General features: G+C 44.8%; 1 protein-coding gene across 2 annotated transcripts in view; it reads left to right on the forward strand.

Annotated features, from left to right (window-relative positions):
* The window catches only part of LOC128530724 (zinc finger protein GLIS1), a 111,508-nt gene that overhangs the window by 87,294 nt on the left and 3,878 nt on the right, over positions 1–20,336 (forward strand). For both annotated transcript variants that reach the window (XM_053504799.1, XM_053504798.1), the window contains exon 9: positions 13,580–13,722. In XM_053504799.1, coding sequence (XP_053360774.1) covers positions 13,580–13,722 — 143 coding nt within the window. The remainder of the gene's footprint in view (positions 1–13,579; positions 13,723–20,336) is intronic.

A 20,336-nucleotide genomic window follows, 5' to 3' on the forward strand; every position in this document is an offset into this window, starting at 1 on the left:
ATGTCCATGACAGTAATGGTTTTGGATGCAGTGTTTAAAAGTCTTAGTTATATAAACACCAGTCCAGTTTGAAAACAGGTCAAGAAGATGAAGCGGATTGTGTGCGAGCGAGCGAGCGAGTCTTACGCAGGGATTTCTCAAATCAAGTATTTATTTCAATTTTAAATCATTTATTTTGAAAGAAGAAAGAGATCAGCTGAGTATAATTTGGTATTCCTCTTTGATAAATCATACGATTTCATAACATTAATGTTACATTTGTTTGCCCCAGTGTGGCAAAACATCAATATAATCTGCTTCTCATTACAATTTCTGCTTTATCTTTGTGGCAGGATCATTTTTAAGCAGCGTTTAAAATGAAATGTTTTCAACACTGCCCCCTATCAGCAGGATTCACACACTGCACCTGTGTCTTCACTATAACTGGGTGAATATTGGTGTCATAAGTATCAGTGTGTGTGTGTGTGTGTGTGTGTGTGTGTGAGAACAGTTCCACAGTTAGTTTTGGTTTTTATTGCAGATGAATGAATGTTGGTGGACGTCGGTGTTTTAATGTCTTTTAATGATGTTTGTTGGTGTTTGACAAACAGTGTTGGTGTGTTTAGTTTGTGTTTATTTGTGATGCGGGTGTTTGACTGAGTAGCGGGTGTTGCTGTGAGTTGGTATTTAATGGTGAGGGACAGTGTTTAACAGTGGTTTGGGATCTGTTAGCGTAGAATACTGTTTGCCTGTAATGGTTGGTGTTTGAATACATGAGTGGATGTTGGTGTAAGTTGAAGGTGTTTGTGTTGGTGTTTGTTGTGGAATATTGATGAGTATTTGTGTAAGATGCTGTGTGATGGTAGGGGTTCATGTTTAACTATTTTTTCATGCTGTTTGGGAAAATTAGTGTGAGTTGGTATTTAATACTTGTGGACAGTGTTTGATGGTGTTTGTGTTTTTTATATGTTGGCGTAGGGTTCTGTTTGCCTGTAATGGTTGTTTCATTGTGTTTGAGTGTATCTGTGGGTAATTTAATTGAATTGGTATTTAATAGTTAAGGTTGGTGTTTGACGGTGTTTGAGTTGGTGTTTGTTGGAGAATATCACTGAGCACTGGTGGAAGATGCTGTTTGATGGTGACTGTGTTTTAAAGGTGCTTCATGATTTCTGGTTGAGAATTTCACTGAGTGATGGTGTGAGGTGGTATTTATTACTGTGAGTTTGGTGTTTGTTTGTCATTGCCTCTAATTATTGTTGGTCATTTAGCTTTTCATTTAACATCATGAAAAAGAAATATAAACTTTAGATTGTTGGTGTGTGAAGGGTGAATGTTGGTGTGTGTGTTGTTGGTCATCAAACACTAACAAACACCATTGCGTTAAAGACCGGTGGGGTATGATGGATAAGAGTGTCAGAGTTTAAAGACATGTTCTGATGAATGTTGGATGTTGGCGGTGTTGGAGCATTGTGGGATTATGGTGTTAAATCTGTTTGTTTGCAATCAATGACTTTTAAGTTTAGTTTATTGTATTGTGTACTGTATGTATATATAAATATATATGTAGAGAGAAAAAGAGGGGGGGGCGGTGATTCCTTTTGGAGTATTCGACATGTCTTGGTCACTCACCACACACTTACACTTTGCACACAACTACATATTTTATTAATAAAAAGCCATAATCACATCGGAACAACTATGATGTGCCTTTTCACAACTGAAGACTAAATGCATAAATCTCAGTGTTCTCAATGTCCCAGAAAATCTCCTCATAAATTCCAAAATGTTTTATGATAATCATCATTGTTTCATCATTTTTGTGCTTTGAAAAAACAAATCCTTAAACTTCTGCCCATTTTAGATATTTTCAGTCTAAACTTTATTGATGGAACTGGAGTCCTGAAGTCCAGATGGAAATAAGAGGCGGGTGGAGGAGGGGGTGTTGTGGGGGGGGGGATGCCACAAACTCCAGGCATTTCGAACACTTTTTTTTACTTCGTAAAACTGGAATGATCCGAACCTCATTTCTCTTCCTGTTTTTGGGGTGAAACTGGGTCGACCCCACAAACATTTTTTTTGGGGGGGGAGGCATTTTTAATACAGTGCCACTTTCAGTAAACATAAAAAAAAATGAGTCACTTTTACCCGGACAAGGCATGGAGTGGAGTTGGGGTGGGGGGGGGGTATGTTGAGGTGGGGCTCCCCGAACACGGATATGTTCGGTGTGCAATATGTGTCGAGCTGTTTGCTGAATGCAGGCATGTTTCCCATTAAACAACACAACGCACCCCTCCCCTCCCCTCCCCTCCCCTCCCCTCCTCCCAATTCCTCTCATTCTCCCCCAGGAGCCACAAATGCTGGGCTGCAAATCCAACGTGTCGTCAAGAAGCGTTGTGTGTACAGTAAGGAACAAAATCGCTGGAACGAAAGAGTAAAGAGTAGGGGGAAAAGAAGAAAATAAAATAAAAGTCAGAGAGAGAGCGCAGGGAGGGAGGGAGGGAGGGAGTGAGGGATGGATGGTGGCGTAAATACATCTGTTCCCCTGAAACCTTCAGAGGAAACAGATTTGAGCGGAGCGTTTCTGCTCTTTATCATAATTAAAGGCAATAACCCATCGTTAGCCAAATCTACAAATTACTGCAACTTTCGGGAAGAGCGGATTGTTCAAGAGGCCCGAAACAACCTTCAGCTGTAGTCATGATTGATATAATAGCAAAAACCAGGGAGTTTCCTTGTTTACAATAACTTACTTGAACAAACAGTTTCATGTTTTTTAGCATCATCAGTCTTTATTTTAACGATTAATATGTAATTTATAATGAAAAACAAGCTTTTCTGCAGAGGGACAAATTATACGGGTTAAAAAAAAACCCAATAAAAACACAGTTTTGTTTACGGTTGCACCTTCTAACATCTGTAACAGTTAGAGACAGTCGGTGTGTGCTGGTGAACTCCGGTGTTTAATGGTGTGTGTTAGTGTTGGGTAGTGAATCAGATCAGCACTGGTGGTATTATAAGGTGTGTGTGGGGGCTTATATGATAAATCTGGGCGGTATGACGGGTGTGTGTCATGCATGTCAGTGTTTAGATGGTAAATGTTGGTGTTTTAACAGTAAGAGTTGGTGTTTAGATGGTGACTTTTAGTTTTTATGTACAGTGCTAGTGTTTGTATGTTGAAATGTTGGTGTTTAGATTTAGAATCTCGAATTTTTGGTGATTAAATGCTAGTATTTAAATGTTACAGTGTTGGTGTTTACAGTAGATGGTGAATTTCTGATATAGAAATGATACATTTGTGGTGATATTAGATGCTAGTGTTTTTATGTTACAAAGTTATAATATTGGTGTTTAGATTATTATTCTTTATATTCTTTATATTTTTATGTTAAAATGCTGATGCTGGTGAACCTTTTGGATAATGAACGTCAGTGTTAGGTTGTAAATTTTTAGTGGTTGGATGTTAAACGCTGGTGTTGACGTGCCAAATGTTGGTGTTTGGACGGCGAATGTCAGAGTTAGATATGGAATGCTGGTGTTTGGATTTTAAATATAGGATAATAATTATAAATAAGAAAGCGTTTTTTAATAATGATGGATTTTGATGATCGTCATTGATGGATTTTGGTGTTTAGGTGGTGAGTGTTGGTGTTTGTGGATGTGAAATGTGAAAGTTAGTGTGTTTATCTGCTATTTAATAGCATCAATTATAGTATAACCTTATCCTCCTCTGATTTTCCCACCATTAGTGGCACCGCCCCCGTCTCCCGCCCCCTGTAGGGCGAAATGCGCCACTGCAGCCCCCCAGTCAGGTCACGAGCACCCTGAATAGTCTCCAAATTTAACTAAACCACAGAATCCTCTTTTCATATAGCCGTGCCATACTCAGCGATGAGCTGAAGTGTGTGCGTGCGGCTAATGTGGCAATAATAGGCTGAAAAATAAGAGGTAATATTTAAACCGTTATGTCAGCAATATGTTTTATGGAGGCAATTTGCGGTCCGCTGCATATTTCCGTAATACATACGGGTCCATTTTTAGAATTGTTGTTTAATTTCTGTTCAACTGGCTCAGCGTGGAGTCAAATCGAGCACAGGAGATCTCTCAGTGGTGGTGTTTACTGACCGGAGTGTTAAGTTGAGTAAAAGAAGAAAGTAAAAAAAAAAACTTTGTGAATAATGATCACTTGTCATAACTAAAATATATATGCATTATACAACAATAAATCAGGGGTGTTAAAACTAGGGTTGATGATTAAAACAGTTCAGGCTAAGTATCAGGTGTGTGTGTGTGTGTGTGCGTGTGTTAATGTGTGAGGTTATGCAAGTCTGATCTCAGCACTTTTGCTCCTGGTATGATTGAATGTTTTATAGATGGAAGTAGCAGCCGATAGTTTGCCTTCCAGAGCACGCACCCGAGCTGTCATGTTCTGTAGTGTGTAATGAGATCTCTGGAAGTGGCCCTGTTTTTCCAGAACGCGGCGAATAGGCTCCAGACAATTAGCCGCGGTTTTCGAGCTCAACTAACAATTACTGCCGCTTGGAGCGAAAGCGGGTTTGAGCGCAGCGAGCCCGGAGGATACTCACATAACACCGCATTACATTAAATCCAAGGCCATGACAACACGTTGGCGAGGACACGCAGCTATTTTTATTCCAGGCTTTCAGCACAAACTTTAAATCTTACACGGCCTTTAAATAAAGAGCCTCTGTAGCAGCGTCCTGTCGTCTGTTTACGTTTTATAGCGGTTAAATTAAGTTTTAAATTCTTTAACGGGTCTCAGCTCAGTAATGATCGATATAAACAATGTTGATTGGAACGAAGCCGTAAAAGCCTCTCCCTTCCTCGGGGATCTCTCGGCTCACAATGAGCATCTCTGAAATGGAGATGTTGTAAAACGCGTGCTTAACGTCTCGCGCTGGAACTGGGCCAAGTTTCATAAAGCTCTGGATCCCATTCAGTGAGGCTCCACTTTTCACTGGGAGCGTTTTCGAGCCAAACAGTGAATTAGGAGCGAATGCTCGAGTTTATACCAGGTCAGTTCTGTACTGCTGATCGCTCAGAGAGTGTTGATGAATTTTCTTCAGCAGCAGCTCCGACAGCAGTGCAGCCGCAAATCATAGTGTTTTATATATATATATATATGTATATAGACAAATAAAATTGTCCAAACCTGGACTTGTATTCAAACACACACTTCAGTATGGAGTTGGTCCCCCTTTAAATAAAGAGCTCCCACTCTTCTTGGAAGGACGTCCACAAGTTTTTGGATTGTTTCTGTGGAAATTCGTGTCCATTCGTTCTGTAGAGCGTTTATGAGGTCAGACACTGATGTTGGACGAGAAGGTCTGGCTCACAACCTCCGTTCCAGTTTATCCTAAAGGTGCTCGATGGGGTCGAGGTCAGGGCTCTGTGTTCGGGCCGGTCGAGTTCTTCCACACAGAACTCATCAAACCATGTCTTTATAGTCCGCGCTTTGTGCACTGGGACAAACTGTTGCTACGAAGTTGTATAGAAGCAGAGCATTGTCCAAGATGTCTTGGTATAACACTGAAGCATTAAGATTGTCCTTCACTGGGGATAAGGGGCCTGATTGATTGAAACGCCTGAGTTCAATACTTAACAGATTTTGTCCATATAGTGTATGAGCTCGTTTCTATAGTAACAGCTTATTTACTAGTGGATGCTTCACATAAACGAATGGAAAAAGCATGTGTTTTTAGTGACACGGTGAGGTCTTCTGTAATGCCGCGTTTCCCGTGTCAGCGGTAAATCAGAAATTTGAATCAAATTTATCGTCCACGTCTGCTAACACACATGAGGGATTCGCTGACTGTCAGGAAGTACAGACATAAATAACGAGCATGTACGTACTGTTTACTAACAATACACACAAAAACGGAGAATACACCACATTCAAGCGCTATACAGATTAAATAAAGACAAAAACGTACTGTACATAATGGTGTAAGTTTTCCGGCGTCTTCAGAGACGGAGGAGTTCACGCTCGGCGGTTTCTCTACAACATGACAAGCTGCGTTTTGGTTTAATAACTTTATTAAAGAAGAGAAAGGGAAAGAAGCCTGATGAGGTAATGACTGTTTATAGCTGCCGTAGCGTAAGTGAGAACAGGAAATAACTTGTTTTCAGTGTAACACGATGATGAAGAAAAAACGCTGCCCTGTTTATAAGTTAAAAACTCATATGAGAGGAATGAAACTGCTCAGTGTCGAGCCATTATGGATAAATAATCACCTTCGGGGCGGTAAGAGTGACGCCGCTTCATCACACCACGCCGTCTTTGATTATTTTGTTGGATTTCTTACTTTCACTGCACATGCGGTGAAAAAGACTTCATGGCAGCACCTGCGCGTACGGTATCGTGACGTGACGAGCGCGGCACCGCTTCACTTGCAGAAGTCATTAGAATCAAGGCCTGTAATCACACGCGTGTACATAACGACGCTTTATAACGAGCCAGGTATAAAACGTCTACTTACATTTTCCTGAAGACGGAGCGGTGTTTGATTTATGTGCCCAAAGCCTAATGCATACACGCCGCCGCTGCCAAGGTCAACACCGCCAGCCGCACTTGTTTTTCCCCAAACGGTTTAGCAGGACATTAAACATTTTGACAAAATTATCTAACGCGCCCGACTCGGACGGCTTCAGCCGCTGACCTCATTGCTAAATGTGTTTACCCTGGCTGAAACGGCCCATTTAGACTCCTTTTACTCTGTAAATACCTGCCGTCACTTTCTGAAGCTAATATTAAAAAGACGCCAGAGAAAACAGAGCGCGCCGCTCGCCGCGTGGAGGTTTAGACGGAGAGGACCCGTAGCGCTATACGTCTCCATGAAACTCGCGGTCCATTTTTCGGCCACGTTTTTACTCCTGTCTTGTATTGCAGGTTGCTGGTTTGTCAAGAATGCAAATCTACAGTAATAGCCAGGGGAAGCTGGCAGCTCGGAGCAGCTGATCGGAAATGAGTTTTCCTTTGATCTCGGTATGATGACGTCATCAATCAGGATCAGAGTTACATTCACTTCCCGAGACGCCAAAAAAAGACTCTTTGTGACTTATTTGTGGCTCCTGAGATTTCAACACGCACCTCTATGATCACTAACGTTAGAGGCTTCAGCACTGAGGCAGCAGCGCCCCCATCTGGAGAGACCGCAGTGCAACAGTCACACGCGCATGACTTTCTGTTTCTGTCACCTTCTCAACCCGTCACATCGTCTCGATGCTTTTAGGTTTTTTTATGTACAGCCCAAAAAAATCTTAAAAAAAAAAACAAAACAAAAAAAAGGATGTACTGTATGGAAGTTCAACTAAAAGAGAGCAGCATTTTCCTGTCTTTCCATTTTTTTCTTTCTTGTGTGTGACAGGTATACGATGTGTGTATGTGACATGTACAGTGTGTGGTGAGTGTATGATATGTATATGATGTGGGTATGATGTTGTTTCACATAGGCAGTGTGTATGACATGTATGCAGTACGTATGAGGTGTGTATGGCGGGTGTACGATGCATTTATGAGGTGTGTGTGCAGTGTGTGTGCAGTGTTGTATGTACATGGTGCATGCAGTTTGTATGTCGAGTGTATGCAGTGTGTGTATATTCAATTCTATTCAATTCTATTTGTATACTGCGCTGACACTGTCGCAGAGCAGCTTTACACAATCAAAAGATAATAACGGACGAGAATTATTCGCGTATATAGTGTATATACAGTGAGTTCTCTTACTTAGAAATCATGAAGGGTCTACGATTCTTCAGCGTAAGTGCATTTCATTTATTTGTGAATTACTGTGTCAAATAAGTATTTGATCACTTGTTTATCAGCCAGATTTCTGACCCTAAAAAGACCTGTTATTTTGCTTTTAAATAGTCCATATGCTTCTTACGGAGCCACTCCTTGGTTTTCCGAGCTGTTTGCTTTGGGTCATTGTCATGTTGGAAGACCCAGCCATGACCCATCTTTAATGCTCTGACTGAGGGAAGGAGGTTTTTAGCCCAATATGTCACAATACATGTCCCCGTTCATCCTCTCCTTAATACAGTGCAGTCGTCCTGTCTCCTGTGCAGAAAAACACCCCCAGAGCATGATGCTTCCAGCCCCATGCTTCACTGTAGGTGTGGTATTATTGGGATGATACTCATCATTCTTCTTCCTACAAACACGGCGAATGGAGTTAAGATCAAAAAGTTCTACTTTGGTCTCATCTGACCACAGGACTTTCTCCCATGACTCCTCTGGATCATCCAGATGTTTCCTGGCAAACTTCAGACGGGACTGGACATGGGCTGACTTAAGCAGGGGAACCTTCTGTGTGATGCAAGATTTTAAACCATGACGTTTTAGTGTATTACTGATAGTAGCCTTGGAAACGATGGTCCCAGCTCTCTTCACGGCATTGACCAGCCCCTCCCGTGTAGTTCTGGGCTGATCCTTTACCATTCTTAGCATCATCAATACCCCACAAGGAGAGATCTTCTGTGGGGCCCCAGTCCGAGGGACATTGACAGTCATCATTAGCCTCTTCCATTTTCTGACAATTGCTCCAACAGTTGTTCTTTTTTCACCAAGCTGCTTGGCATTTGCACCGTAGCCCTTTCCAGCTTTGTGAAGGTCTAGAATTTTGTCTCTTATGTCTTTTGACAGCTCTTTGGTTTTGCCCATGTTGCTACTTAGACTTTGGCTGATTGTGGGGTGCACAGGTGTCTTTATGACAGCTAACGACCTCAAACAGGTGCTACTAATTTAGAATCATGAGCAGAGTGTAGCTGGACTGTTTAAAAGCACAATAACACGTATTTGAGGGTCAGAAAACTGGCTGATAAGCAAGTGTGTGGTGTGTGTGGTGTGTATGTGCGGTGTGTGTGGTGTGTATGTGCGGTGTGTATGTGCGGTGTGTATGTGCGGTGTGTGTATGTGCGGTGTGTATGTGCGGTGTGTGTGCGCGGTGTGTGTATGCGGTGTGTGTATGCGATGTGTGTACGGTGTGTGTGTGTGTGCGGTGTGTGTAATCTTCTGCATCCCCTCACTCCTTAAGCTCTTTTCCCTAAACTCTGAGTGATCAGGAACGGAGCGCGGATCAGAACCCCTTCCTCACGGACCCGAGCGCTAACCAGATGCAGAAGCGTTTTTTTCCCAGCGAGTCGAAATCATTCAGTCGCTCAGTACAGATGACAGGCGAGACAAGAGGGACGAGGGACGGAGCTCTCATCCTCATGAATCTTCAGGCTGGAGGAAAAAAGAGCAGTCTGGATTCTCCGTCTGATCCCTCTGATGAGACTGTGCGTGTGTGTGTGTGTGTGTGTGTGTGTGTGTTTGACCCTGTAACATCCACAGGCCTGCAGCAATGGATTTAAACTGGAATTTGATTCTCGCAGGGGTCACAAGTGAGAGATGTTGTCATCAAAACCCGTCTGGCTCGGAATCTGTGTTTAATATCACCGATAGTTCATCATCCAGAGGAGAACTTTTCCCTCTTTTTTTTTTGTGTTTTTTTGGAGGAGGGATGACGTTGTTCCTGTGCTGGACCAGAGTTCAAACCGCAGCTCTGTCTTTTCCATCCACCTTGTTTTTTCCTCCCTTTCAGACTCCAGGCCTTTGATCATGTCACGTCGTTTGATATTAGTCCAGAATTAAAGTCCCATTTTCTCTCCGCGTTCTACTTCTGGGTTTAAATGAATCGCGTTCACGTGAGACGAGTCACGATCACTGAGTTGAGTCCGCTGACTCAGTAGTGACTCACTTGGAACGAGTAACGCTCAGACGTTCCACAGATGTGTTCCCACGTTCCAGTCCCTTAAGATCCTCTGCTTTCACTCCAGGTACTGTATTTCCCAGAATATACGGCACACTGTATAAATAATAGTTTAAGTGACTTTGCACGAATACCACAGACATTCTCCTTTCGCTTCATGCTTCGTACTACGTGAAAAATGACACGCCAGTGCCCCCTGCTGGTGCAGCCGTATTACTGTTTGCATCACACTGGACCAGATCTTCTCCGGAAATCTGCTCTGGACAGAAATGAAAGACAAACATGAGAAGACTTTTTCTCTCGATTAGCGTCGTCATGGCAACGCTTGCATTTAAAGATTTAACTTCAAATATGTTTGGATTCCCTTTTTTTTTTTTACGTTTTATGTAGTTGCACTGTTGCCTCGCACCTTCAGGGTCCGGGTTCGATTTCTACCTCAGGTCTGTGTGTGTGCAGTTTTCATGTTCCATGTCTATAGTTGACTCTAGTCGATTAGTCCATGCAACCCCTACAAAAGTAATGAAAGTTAAAATAAAAATTATAAACAGTATTTCCAGATGGGTTGAGTAAAAATGTGCCAGTTTTGCTTAAATTTCTAATTTAATACAAAAAATTCTTACTGTTTTTTTTTTTTCAAATTAACAACAACTTGAATGAAAAGTAAACATTTTAAATGAATTTACATCATAACTGTTCATATGTATTTGTTAAATCCTGCTTTGGTTTTAATCCCAGCGTGCGCTCCAGACTCCTCGCGTTTGTACAGAATAACAGAACACATGTCTGAGAGTAAAACCTCTCTTTACTTCTCTATATGATCTCCTGCTACACTAATGCACTTATCCCAGTGTTTCACTAGAGCTTGGACACCATTAAGGTAGAACGTCTTCTCAGTACATCAGAACCATGATTGTCTGAAACACCGGCCTCCCAGGAACTCCATTAACATGTGGAAATGTCTTGGGGCGAGGTCAGGCCTGGACGCCGGGTGTGGCAGTGACTCCCAGCTGAGTTCCTGTAACGTGCAGGTGGTGTTGGTGAATGAGTGTGTGTACAGTTCACACACACCGATGCGTCTCTTTTGCAAGTTATCCATTAATTTTCAAGGATCAGGTGCTCCACTCGCTGAACGATCCACCTCGGCCGTGATCGTCACTCCTGACCTTCGACCTTTGTTCAAACATTCTTTAAAATGTTTTACCGCGGCTAAGAGTCTCATCACCCAACTGTGATTGAAGTCTTCTGTAAATGTCACTCACTTTTTTGCACCTTCTTTTTTTGTAAGTTCTTCACCAATATTCGTCCTTTGGTAAAAATCTTGTTAAGTAAATAATAAAGGTTTCCGTTAACATGTAAATATTCAGCATCGATGTAAAGCTGCTCCGCTTCCTCCTGAACGTGAGATCAGACCCTTTATTGTCTCCTGGTTCAGAGTGATGAGTAATGTTCGACATTCTGCATAAAGGAGTAGAGAAGTACGTGAAGGATAATGAACTCTGAAATGTAGTGATGTCTGCAAAAAAAAAAAAAAACTTTAATAAAGTACAGACCGGCAGAGGAAATCTTTTGCCAGAAATGAATATCAGATCTGAGCGTCCGTGTGGTCCTGCACTGGTTTAGGATCGACCCTTCGGTATTACAAAAACAAGGCACTTGGCTGACCTGAAATCAGCGCGAGAGGGGACTCCGACTGCGCCCTCCCGACCCACATCCTGACTGAGGTCAAAGGTCAGACTTCCCTGTCCGTCTGTCTCCCGAGAGAGTCGAGCGTGTCTCAGGGCGGACGAGGGTAAAGTCGGGGGGAAGAGATGAATCGCACATGTACGGAGGTGTATGAAAGATTCCCCTCATTCCTGCAGGCTGAGCACGCGCGCCACCTGGCACTGATTACGCCGTGATTCACACAGAGGCAGCTCGTAAGAATATGAACAGTATAAGTGTTTCCCGAGTTCCCGCTGACAGCACGTCCCCCCAGGAGGCAAAAAAGGAGAAGAAGAATGCAGCACGGAAACACGTGGAGCCCGGATTAGCGCAGGATAGTTTACGCTAAGCAGGATCCTGGACGCGGATATAAGAGGGCAGCTGAGGAGAGTCGCGCAGAAAATGTCAGAAATGTTTGAAAATGTCACGGCGAAGCTTTCAGACGCGTGACTCAGCGCCAGAAAACGTGTGGCTCTTCCCCGGCCGCCTGGACGAGTCGCTGAAATGCTGGAAAGTAGACGTCATAGATGTGATGATGTCATAGTGCTGAGGCTACAAAACATCTCTGTGAGAAACAGGGCGTCGGCACATCGGCAATCCAAAGGGTTTCATCCACGCGCGTGATGTGCTGCGGAAAAATAAACGATGTGAACTGAACAGAAAGACGGAAAAACAGGAACATTTTTGTGTGAAGTCGTAACAATAAATCAGTGATAAGGGTGTCGTGATAAAATACTGAGTAGATTAAACACTGAGAAGGAGAGTAAGGTTTTTTTATGAAAATCTATTTTAATAGAAAAAAAAGAGAATTTGTAAAATTCTCATCAAGACATTTTAAATGTTAAAGATTTAAAAAGAAATTTAAAGAAAAAAAAAAAAGCGAAACAGGCCGGAGAATATTATCTGAAAATACACCGATTTTAAATTCATGATGTAACACTTTTCATCTCGTAGTGCTGTGCGTTTGAATACACACTATAGTGTGAGAAGTTTGAGTTTGTTTTATTATATCCTTACAAATAATTTACAATGACAATAAATCAATACAATATAACCAATAATTATAGAATTATTACAGTAATTAAGTATAAAAATGAGATTAGATCAAGTTGTCGTCTTTGTACATGTACTTTGCACGGTGACAGTAAAGTTAAATCTAAATAAATCCGAATCTAATGTAATTGTTTGTTGTTTTTTTGTTATAGATTTCAAGCTATTTATTAAACCATTATTATTATTTTTCAACTGAGATTAATATTTCAGAAATTTAATACAACATATTTTGTTGTATGACTTTTTTTCTAAAAAAGTTTAATAGACGAATATTATGATAGTTTTTTGCGTAAATCAGAAAACTGAATTATGACTTAATATAACTATAATATTATATAATATCTATCTATCCAGTTATTATTATTATTATTATCATTATCATTTGTGCAATACTCACCGTTTGCACCACCATCCAGGGATTAAACTGCTTTTCTCATCCATTTGTGCTCTGTCCCACGTTCCCAGGTGTTTATTTCCCGCCGTCATTCACTGTGTATTTCATTACATCATCCAGTCTATTTATAGAGGAGGTTACAGATGCAGCTTGTCCTTCTTTTCTGTTGTTTCCTGCGACGTCACCCGTAACGGTCCGGTGTCGTGTTCGCGTTGTGTTTTTGTTACTGAACTCTGGCTGGAGAATTTAAAAGCACTAACAAAGGATTTATTTGTTCAGTTCCAGCGATCACGACGTCCCCTCTGGGCCAGAGCTGAAAAAAATCCTTGGGCCTGAGTTTGATCAAAACCAGCCTGGTGCACTTTTATGACCAACATGTGATGGCTTTAGTTTCGACATCAGCGCAAATCAGCGAAATGAACTCGGGGTACCTGCTGATCTCTTCTGTGGCTTCGGCCAAAAATAAAATGCACACACACACACACACACACGCGCACACACACACACACACACACACACACACACACACACACACACACACACACACACTTCCTCTGAGCACAAGGGTGTAGGGTGTAGCTTTACACTGGAGTGAATTTAGCTGAAGAACATTAAGATTAACTCTCTCTCTCTCTGTCTCTGTGTCTCTCTCTCTGTCTCTCTCTCTGTCTCTGTCTCTCAGGTTATCCGGTCCGTTGCTCTCTCCAGGAATCAGTCCACTGAAGGCTCCGTCTCCATCTTCCACACTGGTGGAGAAACAGCAGAACCTCTCGTCCACACAGCAGCACCACAAAGCCTACTCCAACTTCCACAACCTCACTGAAGGTAAGACGAGACAGGAGGAAAGAACTCGAGAGACATCCTGACTGTAAGATTCCGTCCTGTAATGAGGACATAAAACACAGGAGCTTATCATGATCACTTTAGCTCTTGAATTATCTGAAGAAGCTGAATGTGATGGACGGATGAAAGAAAGAAAATGTAGAGAAAGTCAGGAAAGATGGAGGGAGGAAAGAGGAAAAAAACTAATAAATAAATCAGTATTTTAGTCCAGATCTTACGTTTCCTCATGACTATTTTGCCTGAAATTTCTTGATGTATTTCCGTGAAGCTGCTCTGTGGAAGTTTTGTCTAACAGCCTGTGTAACCGCATGCAGCATGGTGTGTGTAACAGCAAGCGTAACCGCGAGTATAACAGTGTGTGTGAGACACTGAATGTAACAGGACGTGCAAAAGTGAGTGTAACACAGAGTGCGTCAGAGTGAGTGTAACACGGAGTGCGTCAGAGTGAGTGTAACTCAGAGTGCGTCAGAGTGAGTGTAACACGGAGTGCATCAGAGTGAGTGTAACACGGAGTGCGGCAGAGTGAGTGTAACACAGAGTGCGTCAGAGTGAGTGTAACTCAGAGTGAGTGTAACACGGAGTGCGTCAGAGTGAGTGTAACTCAGAGTGCGTCAGAGTGAGTGTAACACGGAGTGCATCAGAGTGAGTGTAACACGGAGTGCGGCAGAGTGAGTGTAACACAGAGTGCGGCAGAGTGAGTGTAACACAGAGTGCGTCAGAGTGAGTGTAACACAGAGTGCGTCAGAGTGAGTGTAACACGGAGTGCGGCAGAGTGAGTGTAACACAGAGTGCGTCAGAGTGAGTGTAACACAGAGTGCGTCAGAGTGAGTGTAACACGGAGTGCGTCAGAGTGAGTGTAACTCAGAGTGAGTGTAACACGGAGTGCATCAGAGTGAGTGTAACTCAGAGTGCATCAGAGTAAGTGTAACACGGATTGCGTCAGAGTGAGTGTAACTCAGAGTGCATCAGAGTGAGTGTAACACGGAGTGCGTCAGAGTGAGTGTAACTCAGAGTGCATCAGAGTGAGTGTAACACGGAGTGAGTGTAACACGGAGTGCATCAGAGTGAGTGTAACACGGAGTAAGTGTAACACAGAGTGCGTCAGAGTGAGTGTAACACAGAGTGCGTCAGAGTGAGTGTAACACAGAGTGCGTCAGAGTGAGTGTAACTCAGAGTGCATCAGAGTGAGTGTAACACGGAGTGAGTGTAACACGGAGTGCATCAGAGTGAGTGTAACACGGAGTGAGTGTAACACAGAGTGCGTCAGAGTGAGTGTAACACAGAGTGCGTCAGAGTGAGTGTAACACAGAGTGCGTCAGAGTGAGTGTAACTCAGAGTGCATCAGAGTGAGTGTAACACGGAGTGCGGCAGAGTGAGTGTAACACGGAGTGCGTCAGAGTGAGTGTAACTCAGAGTGCGTCAGAGTGAGTGTAACTCAAAGTGCATCAGAGTGAGTGTAACACGGAGTGCGTCAGAGTGAGTGTAACACGGAGTGCGTCAGAGTGAGTGTAACACGGAGTGCGTCAGAGTGAGTGTAACTCACAGTGCATCAGAGTAAGTGTAACTCAGAGTGCATCAGAGTGAGTGTAACTCGGAGTGCGGCAGAGTGAGTGTAACACGGAGTGCGGCAGAGTGAGTAACACGGAGTGAGTGTAACACGGAGTGCATCAGAGTGAGTGTAACACAGAGTGCGTCAGAGTGAGTGTAACTCAGAGTGCGTCAGAGTGAGTGTAACTCAGAGTGCATCAGAGTGAGTGTAACACGGAGTGCGGCAGAGTGAGTGTAACTCAGAGTGCGTCAGAGTGAGTGTAACACGGAGTGCATCAGAGTGAGTGTAACACGGAGTGCGGCAGAGTGAGTGTAACACAGAGTGCGGCAGAGTGAGTGTAACACAGAGTGCGGCAGAGTGAGTGTAACACAGAGTGCGTCAGAGTGAGTGTAACACGGAGTGCGTCAGAGTGAGTGTAACACAGTGCGTCAGAGTGAGTGTAACACAGAGTGCGTCAGAGTGAGTGTAACACGGAGTGCGTCAGAGTGAGTGTAACTCAGAGTGAGTGTAACACGGAGTGCATCAGAGTGAGTGTAACTCAGAGTGCATCAGAGTAAGTGTAACACGGATTGCGTCAGAGTGAGTGTAACTCAGAGTGCATCAGAGTGAGTGTAACACGGAGTGCGTCAGAGTGAGTGTAACTCAGAGTGCATCAGAGTGAGTGTAACACGGAGTGCGTCAGAGTGAGTGTAACTCAGAGTGCGTCAGAGTGAGTGTAACACGGAGTGCATCAGAGTGAGTGTAACACGGAGTGCGGCAGAGTGAGTGTAACACAGAGTGCGTCAGAGTGAGTGTAACTCAGAGTGAGTGTAACACGGAGTGCGTCAGAGTGAGTGTAACTCAGAGTGAGTGTAACACGGAGTGCATCAGAGTGAGTGTAACACAGAGTGCGGCAGAGTGAGTGTAACACAGAGTGCGGCAGAGTGAGTGTAACACAGAGTGCGTCAGAGTGAGTGTAACACAGAGTGCGTCAGAGTGAGTGTAACACGGAGTGCATCAGAGTGAGTGTAACACGGAGTGCGTCAGAGTGAGTGTAACACGGAGTGCGGCAGAGTGAGTGTAACACAGAGTGCGTCAGAGTGAGTGTAACTCAGAGTGAGTGTAACACGGAGTGCGTCAGAGTGAGTGTAACTCAGAGTGCGTCAGAGTGAGTGTAACACGGAGTGCATCAGAGTGAGTGTAACACGGAGTGCGGCAGAGTGAGTGTAACACAGAGTGCGGCAGAGTGAGTGTAACACAGAGTGCGTCAGAGTGAGTGTAACACAGAGTGCGTCAGAGTGAGTGTAACACGGAGTGCGGCAGAGTGAGTGTAACACAGAGTGCGTCAGAGTGAGTGTAACACGGAGTGCGTCAGAGTGAGTGTAACTCAGAGTGAGTGTAACACGGAGTGCATCAGAGTGAGTGTAACTCAGAGTGCATCAGAGTAAGTGTAACACGGTTTGCGGCAGAGTGAGTGTAACACAGAGTGCGTCAGAGTGAGTGTAACACAGAGTGCGTCAGAGTGAGTGTAACTCAGAGTGCATCAGAGTGAGTGTAACACGGAGTGAGTGTAACACGGAGTGCATCAGAGTGAGTGTAACACGGAGTGAGTGTAACACAGAGTGCGTCAGAGTGAGTGTAACACAGAGTGCGTCAGAGTGAGTGTAACACAGAGTGCGTCAGAGTGAGTGTAACTCAGAGTGCATCAGAGTGAGTGTAACACGGAGTGCGGCAGAGTGAGTGTAACACGGAGTGCGTCAGAGTGAGTGTAACTCAGAGTGCGTCAGAGTGAGTGTAACTCAGAGTGCATCAGAGTGAGTGTAACACGGAGTGCGTCAGAGTGAGTGTAACACGGAGTGCGTCAGAGTGAGTGTAACACGGAGTGCGTCAGAGTGAGTGTAACTCACAGTGCATCAGAGTAAGTGTAACTCAGAGTGCATCAGAGTGAGTGTAACTCGGAGTGCGGCAGAGTGAGTGTAACACGGAGTGCGGCAGAGTGAGTAACACGGAGTGAGTGTAACACGGAGTGCATCAGAGTGAGTGTAACACAGAGTGCGTCAGAGTGAGTGTAACTCAGAGTGCGTCAGAGTGAGTGTAACTCAGAGTGCATCAGAGTGAGTGTAACACGGAGTGCGGCAGAGTGAGTGTAACTCAGAGTGCGTCAGAGTGAGTGTAACACGGAGTGCGTCAGAGTGAGTGTAACACGGAGTGCGGCAGAGTGAGTGTAACACAGAGTGCGGCAGAGTGAGTGTAACACAGAGTGCGTCAGAGTGAGTGTAACACAGAGTGCGTCAGAGTGAGTGTAACACGGAGTGCGGCAGAGTGAGTGTAACACAGAGTGTAACACGGATTGCGTCAGAGTGAGTGTAACACAGAGTGCGTCAGAGTGAGTGTAACACGGAGTGCGTCAGAGTGAGTGTAACTCAGAGTGAGTGTAACACGGAGTGCATCAGAGTGAGTGTAACTCAGAGTGCATCAGAGTAAGTGTAACACAGAGTGCGTCAGAGTGAGTGTAACACAGAGTGCGTCAGAGTGAGTGTAACACAGAGTGCGTCAGAGTGAGTGTAACTCAGAGTGCATCAGAGTGAGTGTAACACGGAGTGCGGCAGAGTGAGTGTAACACGGAGTGCGTCAGAGTGAGTGTAACTCAGAGTGCGTCAGAGTGAGTGTAACTCAGAGTGCATCAGAGTGAGTGTAACACGGAGTGCGTCAGAGTGAGTGTAACACGGAGTGCGTCAGAGTGAGTGTAACACGGAGTGCGTCAGAGTGAGTGTAACTCACAGTGCATCAGAGTAAGTGTAACTCAGAGTGCATCAGAGTGAGTGTAACTCGGAGTGCGGCAGAGTGAGTGTAACACGGAGTGCGGCAGAGTGAGTAACACGGAGTGAGTGTAACACGGAGTGCATCAGAGTGAGTGTAACACAGAGTGCGTCAGAGTGAGTGTAACTCAGAGTGCGTCAGAGTGAGTGTAACTCAGAGTGCATCAGAGTGAGTGTAACACGGAGTGCGGCAGAGTGAGTGTAACTCAGAGTGCGTCAGAGTGAGTGTAACACGGAGTGAGTGTAACACGGAGTGCATCAGAGTGAGTGTAACTCAGAGTGCATCAGAGTGAGTGTAACTCGGAGTGCGGCAGAGTGAGTGTAACACGGAGTGCGGCAGAGTGAGTAACACGGAGTGAGTGTAACACGGAGTGCATCAGAGTGAGTGTAACACAGAGTGCGTCAGAGTGAGTGTAACTCAGAGTGCGTCAGAGTGAGTGTAACTCAGAGTGCATCAGAGTGAGTGTAACACGGAGTGCGGCAGAGTGAGTGTAACTCAGAGTGCGTCAGAGTGAGTGTAACACGGAGTGCATCAGAGTGAGTGTAACACGGAGTGCGGCAGAGTGAGTGTAACACAGAGTGCGGCAGAGTGAGTGTAACACAGAGTGCGGCAGAGTGAGTGTAACACAGAGTGCGTCAGAGTGAGTGTAACACGGAGTGCGTCAGAGTGAGTGTAACACAGAGTGCGTCAGAGTGAGTGTAACTCAGAGTGAGTGTAACACGGAGTGCGTCAGAGTGAGTGTAACTCAGAGTGAGTGTAACACGGAGTGCATCAGAGTGAGTGTAACACAGAGTGCGGCAGAGTGAGTGTAACACAGAGTGCGGCAGAGTGAGTGTAACACAGAGTGCGTCAGAGTGAGTGTAACACGGAGTGCGTCAGAGTGAGTGTAACACGGAGTGCATCAGAGTGAGTGTAACACGGAGTGCGTCAGAGTGAGTGTAACACGGAGTGCGGCAGAGTGAGTGTAACACAGAGTGCGTCAGAGTGAGTGTAACTCAGAGTGAGTGTAACACGGAGTGCGTCAGAGTGAGTGTAACTCAGAGTGCGTCAGAGTGAGTGTAACACGGAGTGCATCAGAGTGAGTGTAACACGGAGTGCGGCAGAGTGAGTGTAACACAGAGTGCGGCAGAGTGAGTGTAACACGGAGTGCATCAGAGTGAGTGTAACACGGAGTGCGGCAGAGTGAGTGTAACACAGAGTGCGGCAGAGTGAGTGTAACACAGAGTGCGTCAGAGTGAGTGTAACACAGAGTGCGTCAGAGTGAGTGTAACACGGAGTGCGGCAGAGTGAGTGTAACACAGAGTGCGTCAGAGTGAGTGTAACACAGAGTGCGTCAGAGTGAGTGTAACACGGAGTGCGTCAGAGTGAGTGTAACTCAGAGTGAGTGTAACACGGAGTGCATCAGAGTGAGTGTAACTCAGAGTGCATCAGAGTAAGTGTAACACGGATTGCGGCAGAGTGAGTGTAACACAGAGTGCGTCAGAGTGAGTGTAACACAGAGTGCGTCAGAGTGAGTGTAACTCAGAGTGCATCAGAGTGAGTGTAACACGGAGTGAGTGTAACACGGAGTGCATCAGAGTGAGTGTAACACGGAGTGAGTGTAACACAGAGTGCGTCAGAGTGAGTGTAACACAGAGTGCGTCAGAGTGAGTGTAACACAGAGTGCGTCAGAGTGAGTGTAACTCAGAGTGCATCAGAGTGAGTGTAACACGGAGTGCGGCAGAGTGAGTGTAACACGGAGTGCGTCAGAGTGAGTGTAACACGGAGTGCGTCAGAGTGAGTGTAACACGGAGTGCGTCAGAGTAAGTGTAACTCAGAGTGCATCAGAGTGAGTGTAACTCGGAGTGCGGCAGAGTGAGTGTAACACGGAGTGCGGCAGAGTGAGTAACACGGAGTGAGTGTAACACGGAGTGCATCAGAGTGAGTGTAACACAGAGTGCGTCAGAGTGAGTGTAACTCAGAGTGCGTCAGAGTGAGTGTAACTCAGAGTGCATCAGAGTGAGTGTAACACGGAGTGCGGCAGAGTGAGTGTAACTCAGAGTGCGTCAGAGTGAGTGTAACACGGAGTGCGTCAGAGTGAGTGTAACTCAGAGTGCGTCAGAGTGAGTGTAACACAGAGTGCGGCAGAGTAAGTGTAACACAGAGTGCGTCAGAGTGAGTGTAACACAGAGTGCGTCAGAGTGAGTGTAACACGGAGTGCGGCAGAGTGAGTGTAACACAGAGTGCGTCAGAGTGAGTGTAACACAGA

Source organism: Clarias gariepinus, chromosome 9 (genome assembly GCF_024256425.1).
Source record: "Clarias gariepinus isolate MV-2021 ecotype Netherlands chromosome 9, CGAR_prim_01v2, whole genome shotgun sequence".
Taxonomy (NCBI): domain Eukaryota; kingdom Metazoa; phylum Chordata; class Actinopteri; order Siluriformes; family Clariidae; genus Clarias; species Clarias gariepinus.